This window comes from Sitophilus oryzae, unplaced genomic scaffold, assembly GCF_002938485.1.
Source record: "Sitophilus oryzae breed Bouriz unplaced genomic scaffold, Soryzae_2.0 scaffold_1576_pilon_pilon, whole genome shotgun sequence".
Classification (NCBI taxonomy): Eukaryota; Metazoa; Arthropoda; class Insecta; order Coleoptera; family Curculionidae; genus Sitophilus; species Sitophilus oryzae.
In genome coordinates, this window is record NW_022146254.1 from 652,571 (window position 1) to 664,884 (window position 12,314).

Genomic DNA, 12,314 nt, shown 5'->3' on the forward strand with positions numbered 1-12,314 from the left:
TGAATTAGTAGAAAAAGTTATCAAACTTTTCCTTTTTCCACTAATTATACTTCAAAATTTGCGAGAAATGGCCTTTGATTGAAAAAGTTGATTGTTTTACAAGCTAAATATTAGGCTTTTTCTATGGATACCACTCTCTAACGCAAACTGTTGCTTGGATATTTTCTTATTTTTAATTGTTTTTCAAAACATTGTGAATGATCGTAAACTAAAAAATATAAAGTGTAATTGAAACCACTAATTTATTCCACGAATTGCAAGGTTCTGAATGAAGCTCAAATAAATAAAAAAGGCTATACTTAAACTGCCGTTAAACGGTAGCTTACTAAAATGCCGTTAATAGGTATGACGTCGTTCATGTGACGCACTTGACGGCTTTATGAAATATAGAAATTATATAAGGACTAACCAAAGCTATCCACCCCACCAAATAACCAACTTAACCAACGCAACTAACCTCGACACTGATAAAAAAAATAAAAAACAAATATAAATTAGTAAAAACCAACCAACCCCACCAAATAACGAACTAACCAATGAATTAACATCCTCCAAATAACCACGCTAACCAACCCGCCAAATAACTAAACCAATCCAACCAAAAAAAGTGAAACCAATGCACTTTTAAAAAAAGTGTTGGTCAGCGTGAGATTTGAACCCCGGACCATTCGCTCACGAACCGATAGCCTCAGCCACGGAGCCACAGGTGCCTTGCAATATGCTTATGGCTAGGCATTACTTTCCGCCGACATGAACGACGTCACAATATCTATTAACGGCATTTTAGTAGGCTACGGTTTAACGGCTGTTTAAGTACATCCATAAAAAAATGTCTAAATGAACTAATAAAATATAAATAAATAAATATGTCTATCTGATTTTTTTTCAGTTATAACTATAACGTATAACTTCTAAAATAAAGCTCTAAGAGACTAAATTTTAGAGTTTAAAAGAAGAATATCTAAAAATATTTATCTAACCATTCACAAACCCTTCAAATTTAATTGGGTTTTTCTAGGAAGTAAAAATAAAAAACAATGTCAAATATAAAAATCATCTAGATTTCGAGTTTATAGATACTATTTAAACCTTGACGTACCTTCTGACATTAGATAGATATATTGCTTTTTGTCGATAACAATCGCTAAATATTGAAGGTTGGCTAATAAGGTGAAACCAAAACACTTAAAATGTTTAAATTGATGTTACGTGCTTTGAATTTTTAAAAAGGCATAATCATAGAGTAAAAAAATTGACAAGTATTGTTCTTTCTTTATTTGAAGTTTTTTTACATTAGATTTCTTAAAATACTATTTATTTAAATATTTTCTATGTACAAAGTACCTCTAGTAAACAAATCTATTATAGAAGTGCAAGACTTGTAAGAGTTTACTGCAACACCAAGACCAAGTCTACTTATTAAACTGCTAGACCAAAACGCCAAAACCAAGGAGTCTAGGTCATGGTCTTGCACACTCAACACTAATTAAGATAAAGACGTTTGCATATACTTACACAATAGTTTATGACGCTGACTACAACTCCTTCCAAATTTGCTGGGTTGTTCAGTTTTCACATCTTCTAAAAGCTTTTGGCCCAACATTTCTTGGCTTCTCTCTTCCGTAGTGTTACTGTGCGTCATTGTCATTAGGAAAAATCACCGTAATCGACAAAATTTAAATTGCACACAGAAATTATTATTCCCTTTTAATTTTTAAAACTGTTATCTAAAGAACTAATAGATAAAAATCACAGTAAAAAAGCGCTTTTCTTTGCTCTCAGCTATCACAGACTCGATTTTGACGATTGGAAGACATCCGGTAGCAGGTTAATAATTCTATCTGAAAAAAAAACAATAGAATATTATTAAAATGTTTTAGTTTCACCCCTGTAAATAATTATTAACAATTTTATAATATTAAACTATATATTCTTTAATATTTTTAGATATTATTAACATTCAGAGTCATCTCTTCAATCTGTCTGACAATCAAAATCGTCATATTTAATTATTTCAGAATAACAATAGCTAACAAATTCAGTGTGGCTATTTACATTAAAAATTCTAACATGTACATACGCAGAAACCATTGTAACAAAAGTTTAAACAATGAACGGCATGTTATCCTTTTTTAAAAGTTTGATTAAGGAAGCTATTATATTATTAAGAGCAATTTTAAAATTGGCAACCATGAAGCTTGCTCTACAACATAACTTAAAATATGTTTGTTTTTTTATTGTAATGATTATGATAGTAGTTTCTTTCATATTTATGCTAGATTTAAATATTAAAAATATTTGTAGAAAAAATCAATTTTAATTTGAGACTACTTAGAAAGTTAACCTTTTTATAAAAAAATATGTAGAATAATAATAATAATAATAATAATAAATAGTCTTTATTGTAATCCATAAGTATTACAAAAGGCGAAGTTGAAGCATTGCTTCCTATCTTAACCTATACATTTACAAAAAAAAACATATAATATACAATGCATATTCAATCCTATAAATTCATAGAGAAAGAAACCCTGCTACTTTTTCCAAAAAAAAGAGCTGCAATAAATTCAATTACAAAAAAAAAGAAAACAGTCTATCTTAAAGTTTACAATTAAACCGCTTACATCCAACAAGCACCAACCAAAAAAAAAATAATAAAAAATATAGATATGTAATATAATGTACTTATCAAGAAACGTGGCTTATTATCAGTCTTTTAGCTTCCAATCTGAACTTTTCAGGCGGGGCACTTTTTAAATTGATAGGGACATCATTGTAGAGAGCTGCTATGTTATAGCTAAATGACCTTTCAAAAAGGGTCGTTTTATGCTTAGGCGGTGTTAACAAGAATTTATGCCGGAGATCTAGATTGTGCGCCTCAAATCTAAATTTTATTTTTTGGTACAAGTATTCAGGTTGTTTTTTAAAGATGATTTTATTATAAAGGACTAGACTATGTAATCGTCTTCTCTCACTCATATCTAGCCACTTAATTTCTTTCAGTTTTGCGCTAATGCCTGTATCGTATTTTCTCAACCCAGATATCATTCGCACACAATAATTTTGAATATACTGTATTCGCTTTTGGTCACGTGACAGTAAGCATGAACTGTAGAGCACGTCACAAAACGTGAAATGTGACAGAACAAGGCTGTCACAAAGCATTTTCTTCATGTTACTGTTCAGCAGGTGTTTACTCCGATATATTAATTTTAAATTAATGAACGCCTTCTTAATACAATTGTCAATATGCTCTGTAAACCTTAAGCGAACATCCATGAATAACCCTAGGTTTTTTGCCACATGAGTACATTTCAACACTTCATTCTCCAGGCTTATTTTGACAAAATTTTCATGTCTATCTCTGCATTGGGACCGTCCAAAAAGTAGGAGTTGGCATTTTTTTGGATTTAGTTCCAGGGAGTGCGCCTTAGAAATATTACAGAGGAGAGCCAAATCAGAGGATAATTTCTCATTTGCTACTAAAATTTCGGAAGGAGGGAAGGACAGGTACAATTGTGTGTCATCAGCATATAGATGAATAGAAGCATATTTTAAATTGCAGGTGAGCTGAGACGTGTATAGGGTAAATAGCAATGGCCCAAGTATGGAACCTTGAGGCACACCACTTGTAACGCATTTAGAGGTAGATTGTTGTCCTTGGATTTTTACTGCTTGACTTCTTCCAGTGAGATAACTTTTGATAAGTTTACAAGCATCGTTTTTAAATCCCAGGTGTTGCAATATAGCCAGAAGTAATTGGTGGTTTAATCTGTCGAAGGCCTTAGAATAGTCAAGCAAGACAAGTGTTGTGAGTTCACCACGATCCGCTGCTTGCAATATGTCATCCGTCACCTTTAATAGAGCTGTGGCGCAGCTATAATCTCTGCGAAAACCGGACTGAAAAGAAGGTAATAAATTATATTTATCAACATAATTTCTGATCTGTCCCTCTAGAATTCTTTCAACTATTTTAGACATAGTGGGCAATATGCTTATAGGCCTAAGTTCCGATAGTTGGGTGGGCGATGCAACCTTAGGAATTGGTAATAAAAAGGAACTTGTCCAGATGCTCGGGAAAGAAGCCGTTTCAATGCAGTAGTTTACCAAGTGAACAATAAACGGAATAATGTAAGGACAACAATTTAATATCATAGAGAGACCAATTCCATCCATTCCTATAGCCTCTGATTTAATAGAAAAGAGAGCAGAACAAACCTCATCAGTTGTGGCTAAGGGGAAATGAAAATCTCCGCTACCTTGTTTTATATTATGTTGGTAGAATGCCAACATGTCAGGATCCGGGGCTGAAGAGTTTGAAGAGTTTATGAAGAACATATTTATTTCTTCAGCGTTACCGAGTTGGGGAGGGATAGTAATCCTAGCAGATTTAGTATGAATGTCAAGTTCTTTAAGCAATTTCCAATTATTTTTAGAATCTCCCAGCTGAAAGTTGTTTTCAAGATAAACTTTCTTTTCATTTTCTATGGCTATAGACACCTGGTTACGGAGTTGTCTGTAGCATTCCCAGTTGTTGGACGTTTTTTGTTTTTTATATTTGGTTAATGCCTTATCTCGAAGACGCATAAGGCATTTTATATTTTGAGTCAGCCATGGTGTGCGTTTTTTGGTGATTCTAGCATTTCTAATAGGGGCATGTTGATCATATAAATTCAATAGATAGTCATTGAATAATTTTATTTTGTCATTAATATTTTGAAGATAGAAAATATTATTTAAAGGCAAATTCACTAAATCTGAGTAGAAACGGCCAAGATCAAAAAGTCTAAAATCCCGATAAGTGACTATGAGAGGCGGTGGTTTTAGAGAGGCGGTAGAATAAATATTGGTTTGCATATGTATTATGAATTTCTCTGAAAGACTCTATATAAATGTTAATACAGGCATTATTTTAAATTTTAATTACCTAAAATAAATACTGGTGGTTTTAACGACCCTAAATACTTATTTTAATGGATGGTAAAGATTAAAGTTAAAACATTTTTTTGTCGATCGTATACTTAACATTTAAGTCTATGACCGAGATATTTTGTATTTCTATTTTTTAGAAATAATGTTATTTTCTCACGATTTTTAGTTTTCAAAAACATACAACTTAAATTGAACTAAATATTGTTCTTGATATTTTCTTAATTGAAGTTTTTAATAAAAAATTATTTTATGCTTCGTTAAAACGGATTTATAGCATTTACACATGAAACATGTGTAATCACTCGACGTAAGTAGAACAGAACATCATAAACAATTGACTTTCTCTTAAAAACATTAAATACTTATTTCTCAAGTCGTTAATCGCTTTTAACATCAGACACTTTTTCATCTTCTTTTTTTTTTTCATTCTTTATATATTAACCATATAACACTTTATTTAACATTTACCAAGAAAATAAACCTATTTCCTAATACTATTTCACTACATTCATTTTCTATACCATTATCATTAAATATAAACTATAACTATAATTATTAGAGATATACAGGGTGGTCCGAACTATATTTCGGAAACTTCGGCAGCATATTCTACAGATAAAAATAAGTAAAAAGGTTCGTATAAATGTTTGTCCTAAAATGCTTAGTTTCGAAGATACAGAGTATAGAATTTTCATTTTTATTTCGATTTTTTCCAATTAATTTCTGAAATAACGTCAATATTTGGATGAAAATTGGTGTCTGTGAGTTTTTTGACCTAATAAATTTGATTTTGATGTCAATATGACTCCTATTTGTAGTGGGCGCCACCTACATGTGTTTTAATTGTTTTTAAGAGTAATAACTTTTTGTCCGTACCTGTATAAAACTACTGAGTGAAAAAATATACATTTCCGTGATTTTTTACGTATAAAATATCTCTTGGTAAAAATCGCTACGAGCATCCGTTCTCAAGAAATTTAGAATGGAAATAGTCAATGCATGTCATTATTAACAAAAAATAAACACGTTGCCGTTGAGTAGATAGTTATTTTGACTGAAATAATACATTTGGGAAATTTTTATTTAAATTAATCATAAATTTTTCTTCGAAAAAATGATGATAAAACAGTTTCTGTTGAACTTTTGGCACAAAAACCTTTCAAATTTATGACTTCAGTCTAATAACTATTTAGTCAACAGGTTTTATTTATGTCAATGATGACAGATATTGATAAGTTCGATTCCAAATATCTCGAGAAATATTACTCGTAGCGATTTTTTCCAAGAGACCATTTTTACGTAAAAAACGTCGCAAATGCATACTTTTTTGCTCAGTAGTTTTATACAGGTACGGATAAAAATTTATTACTATTTAGACCAGTTAAAGAATATGTAGGTGGCGCCCTCTACAAGTAAGAGTTATATTGACATCAAAATCAAATTTCTCATATCAAAAAACTCTCAGACACCTTCATCTAAATATTGATGTTACTTCAAAAATTATTTGGAAATAGTCGAAATAAAAATGAAACTTCTACACCCTCTATCTCCGCAACTTAGCATTTTAGTACATACTTTTATACGAACTTTTTTTACTTAATTTTATCTGCAGAATAAGCTGCCGAAGTTTCCGGAATACAATTCGAACCACCCTGTATATTACATCTCTATCGTATGGATAAGTATATCGGAGAACATTTTTAACCAATTATATTGGAAGAATAATGGTCTAAAGACTTGTTGATAACGTCATTTTATTATAGCTATAAAGTTTCTATAGTCCTGTAGCTATTCCAATGAGCTTAATACCATCAGCAATGAAGTAGGACTTAAGATAAATCTAAATAATACTATGATCATGTACATAGGTATAGAAATTAGTCACAGTTACGTCATTGTTAATAAAATTGATAAACAATTCTGGTTTATGAGGTACTTCGGAATTCTTAACAGAAGAATAAAATTGGCATGAAAAGTACTAGTGCGGAATCATCATCATTTTTAAGCCTAGAATGCAACTCCACTTAATTTTAAAGAAAAGATTTTGATCAATCGGTAGTACCAGTTAAAACATGCTGTGAAATTGGACATTTAAACTAAAATTCATGTGAAGATTGTAAGTGGTAGCACTCTGGACTGATAGTTTCTTTGATTGCCAGCGCGCAGGCTAGTTTTTATTAGGTAGTTTTTACTAGTTAATATTCGGTGCTAATACTATCAAATACCAAAAAAAATGTTGGTCTCAAAATGAATTTAGCAAAAAACTAAAGAAATGTGCAACTAATTAGTGGAAAGGGGGAAAGATATTCTAATAAATAGCACAACACTGGAAATAGTAGAAAAATAATTTGGGACAACTAATACGCAGCTTGGAATCTTTATTACCAGAAATCAACAGAAGAATTAAGTTAGCATGGAATACATATGGAAGAACAATATAAGAAGAAAACATTCGACCAATGTGTAATACTAGACATGACCTCTCGTGCGAAATCTGGACACTTAAAACGGACATCATAAAGAAACTGCAGCCCGCACAATGCTCAATGGAGTGAAATATGCTGGGTATAACCATTAGAAACCATAAAGGAATAGAATCAATATAACAAAAAACCTAGGGAATGACAGATGATCACGAATCATCAAATGGCAATGAGCAGTGACACCTGCGGACAACAGATGGACCATAAAAATTACAGCATGGTACCCAAGAGGAATTAAGACACCTAGAAGAAGACCGAACCTGAGATGGGAATATTAGAAAATTAGCAGGGATAACTTGGGCCCGCATAGCCAACAATATACAACAATAGGTCCAACTACAAAGAGAGTATCTAAATATGTGAGGGAGACTACACCATAATTGGAAATGGTTGAATAAGCTGAAAATGATGATGATTATGGCCAAAAAAAATCATCGAATATTTCTATTTTACAAATAACCGCATAATAATTGGTACAGGGTCCAAAAAAATCAAGATATTTAAAAAAAATGATTTTTCAGTTTTTTTTAACTCGGATTTTTTTTATTTTAATCAATTTTCTATTCTAAATGGCTAAATCTTCGAATCCGATATCGATAATATTAACATTTCTACGGCGCGTGTCGTTCTTCCACATTAGTCACCGATATATTTTATACTGTAAATTTTGCCGATGCCCCTATGCCCATTTCCACAAAAAAATCGCTTGTTTTTGACTAAAGGGATTAATTTTGGAAATAGTCATGACTCTCTTAAGTCAAGAATATAATTACTACCATATATAATATATATGTTACGGTTAAGGTCCGATGTCCGGTTAATGTCGACATTACCCGGTTAATCTCAAGAATAACACACAACAAAACAACCAAAAACATAACCTAACCCAAACATTAACCTGTTAATGTCGACATTAACCGGACATCGGACTTTAACCGTAACATACATATTGGTCAAAGTGCAAAATATTTATTGCAGAACAAAATGTCTGTAGACATTTGAAATTAACTAGAAGATAAATTAGGGAAGGCAGAAGTTAGCTTGATCAATATTGAGCTGTTTCAAAAAGGATATAAAACAGTTTTGACAACTGCATATTTTTTGACGTTGATTATGGTCTTCGGGAATAAAAATATAACCTGATATCAGAAGAAACGAGTTCTGCACTAGAGTTTGCAGTTTGCTGATATCTGGAACCTTTGCTGATATCTGGAACGAAATAACTTCAAAAATTGGTCCAACATTTTAATAGATGAACAGATATTACGTAGGTATATATTTTATATGTTATGTGTACCTTTTACAAATATTTTTTTCCATTTATTAAAGTATTTAAACATTAAAACACCAAGTGTAACTTTGTATTTGATGAATAGATATGGAGTATATTTATTATAGGAATACTATTTTATGGTTTTATAGGAAAAGTTTTTATAACTTTTACAGTTATTTTTTGATTCGTAAGTTTTTAAAAAAGTTGATTTTTTATTTAAATCCAGATCCATAAATCTTGATTTAAATCAAGCTGATATAAATTACTATACCCTGGTTTTGTACGTACCATTTATTTTTTTTAAGAAAGGTTCTTGATAACCGTTCACTACATAAAGTATTTATGATGTCAAAAAACGCGCTACACTATTTTGAAATCAAATTTTATTAGCTTCAAATCAGCATGCATACTTCCAGTATAAAATACTTAAATATTGAACATACTTATTTTTAGCATATATCACATATCAATCAAATTCTGTTGACAACTTTATAACTCAAATCCTGTTTCCGCCGTTTCAAAACTAAATTTATATATATTTTTAAAAATCGGTCAAATATTCGAATTGCAATTTCAAGAAATTTTCTGCAATATTCTTTTATTACTTCATCGATGGTAAAACATTTTAAATTTAGAACAAACGGTTTAACGTAAGTTTCATTATTTACGGAGAAAGTGGCTTAGAACGTGCCTTTAATAAAAATATCCTGTTGTAAGTACATAATCGTAAATTTAAATGTAAAACCAACTGACTAAAGTTAAAAAATAATAAAATGCTATAAAACTGCAATGTTATTACGTCAGCGGAAATATAATTTATAGTTTTCCAATATTTTTTAAATAGTTAATATAAACGTAGCCATGCCATATACATACACAGAATCTAAACGAATAAGTGCAAAACAATTTCATGAGAATTGTTTTTGAAAAGGGAGTTATTTTTAACACATTTCTGATTTGGTGATTCCTTAAAGTTATTTCCTTATACAGGGTGTCCCAGAAATAAGTGCAAATATTTTAAGGGGTGGTAGATCTGGACAAAAGAAACTAAAAACTAAAAAAAAATCCAAAAATTTTTTCAAAAAATTTCGAATTTTCAAAATTTTGTTTTCGCCAAAAAAACTCATAGGCGTGTTACTAGGGTTCAACTATACCACCAGTTAAAATACTTGCACTTATTTCTGGGACACCCTGTATAAGGTGAACCCGAGGGTGAATTGATGATGATTGAGTATTGAATACCAATATACCATCGATTTTTTTAATAACGGTTGATGCTAAAAGTTGATTTTTTTTATCTGGACTGATTGTTCATTTAGATATCATATACAGGGTGAGTTTCCTACGATGTTCTCTATGGGTATCTCGGAAACTACTGGAGAGAGTCGGTTAAATGGGGAAAGAATTGCAGTTTTGTGGGGTCATAAATATGCGCCTTTCAGATTTTTGAAAAAGTTTATGGCTTACTAGATATTTTGAAAAAAACAAATTTCGGCTATTTTAAAAATTGTCCCTAATTCCATTATAAGCTATTTTAGACAAAAAGTTTTGAGATAAAAGTTGTAGGTAATCACATTCTTAATGAGTATGTGTCCTCCGCTTTTTTCTAAAGCCTGTCATTTTTGACATATGACACAAACATAGGTTTTTTTAAATAGAAACCATAGTTCGCCATGGCTTCATAAAAAGCGCCATTTTTTAAGCTTTTCAGCGATATAAGCTATAATATGTTTTCTTCGAAAAATTACTGAGTTATAGCCAATTCTTATCATTTTTAAACAATTTCACTTAGTTAGCCATGGAAACAAGTTTATTCGTCTTTGCTCGCATAAATGTGAAGCTGTCACATCCAAATTTTGCAAATTAAAATAAATAAAAATTGTAAATATGAATTCTTCAAATGAAGAAAAGCGTGTAGGATTATTGGTTCAACTTTTCTTGACCATACATTTTCGAGGATACGTTGGCCGGTGAATGTTACGTTTTTTAGAGAACGGTTTTCAAGACATGTTAGAATAGTTAAATTTAGTTATAGCCAATTCTTATTTTTCTTAAATAATTTTACTTAGATTGCATGGTATTCTTATTCTATTATGATTTATAACTTATAAAAAGTTAGAATATATATAACGGTTCTTTACAATTTACATTACACAAACTAAAACTTAAAAAAATAATATCACTACATACACTTTAAGTTATTTTAAAAAAAAAATATTCTAATATGTGGGGGGTGGTTTCACCCTCTTAGAATTCGAGTTTAGAAAAATCCCTTCGAACCTCTACACCCTAAAGTCAATCCGTTTTCCAAAAATCAGCTTTTTAAGTCAAGCGCTTTAAGCAGGATAGTGATTAATCAATGACCAGATTTCTCGAAACACCCTGTATACATTTTTAAAAAATCTTAAAATAGGTAAAAAAAAATAAAATATACACGTGTTTAAGCGTTTTTTCGGAAACTTGACCGTTTTTTAAATAAAAAATATTGTAATATTTGAGGGGTGGATTGACCCCCTTGAGACTGGAATTTCGAAAAATCCCTTCTTATCGAACCTCTACACCCTAGAATCAACCTATATACCAAAATTGAGCTTCTTACGTAGAGTGGTTTGAGCAGGATCGTGATTAATCAGTGAGTAAGTCACTTAAGGATTTTATATATTAGTATAGATATTGCCTTTATTTCACAGATTGTTCAGAGATTACAATAGAAAGTAATATAGCATTTATAAACAAAATATATATAAAAATTTAAAAATTAATAAAAAAAATATAAAATATATTATTTTATAAGTGAACTATCGTGAACCATTCATAAACTTATTTCATCTAAATATCAATATTTTGATTGAAAAAAAATCTTTTTAAAAACTCTATACATCAATAAACCAAATTGAGCCTACCTTAACATATACAGAAATATCTAATTCTCTTATTCACCATAACCAATTAATTAAAAACATGCTTTTGACATCAATACGCTCACCAAAAATAACACTTTATCACAGATATCTAATCTTTAGTCCCCCAATTACCAATAAAGAACAAATCAACCAGTGGAACTATCAAAAAATCAATCATTTTTTAAGCATATATACCGTATCCAAAATCTGCATTTGTGGAAAATTATTAGGTTAATTTTTGTATACATAACTTTTTCGCATATTCTTATTCGCGACCACTTATAATAACCACTGTTTATTATTGAGTTAACATTAAAAATTAAATATGAAATGTCGTAACATATCTCTGCGAACAGATGTCGCGTATGCTTTATTAAATATTTGCTTAAATATTATTATGATAAGCATTTTTTCTGTAATTTTACAATTTATGTTGGTATTTTCCGTTTTTAGATGGTACACGTGCTTTGGAAGCAGTTTTAAAATTATGCAAATATATTTTGATTCTCTTAGAATTTTCATGTACATGGAATGAACTTACATAGATGTAAATCCTATTAATGTCTATAAAAATTATTATTAAATTTGTGTTATCAAGTCAGTCTGTAAATTGGATTTAAAAGATCAGAAATATATCTTATCTTCGGCAATATTTGAGTAAACTCGCGTGTCACCTGTTGATCATATGACTTTTTATAGCTGGGTCACTCAAAAATCAAAGTT

At 30.4% G+C, this 12,314-nt stretch overlaps 1 protein-coding gene across 3 annotated transcripts in view; it reads right to left on the minus strand.

The window, feature by feature from the left end:
• The window catches only part of LOC115879151 (G protein-activated inward rectifier potassium channel 3-like), a 104,576-nt gene that overhangs the window by 56,965 nt on the left and 35,297 nt on the right, over positions 1-12,314 (minus strand). For 2 of the 3 annotated variants that reach the window (XM_030895828.1, XM_030895826.1), the window contains exons 1-2: positions 11,592-11,881; positions 1,516-1,841 (exon numbers count right to left, since the gene is read on the minus strand). In XM_030895828.1, the coding sequence (XP_030751688.1) occupies positions 1,516-1,648 (133 nt within the window). In that variant the 5' untranslated portion in view covers positions 1,649-1,841; positions 11,592-11,881. Of the gene's footprint in view, positions 1-1,515; positions 1,842-11,591; positions 11,882-12,314 lie in introns of those variants that run through there. The other variant, XM_030895827.1, reaches the window with a different exon arrangement.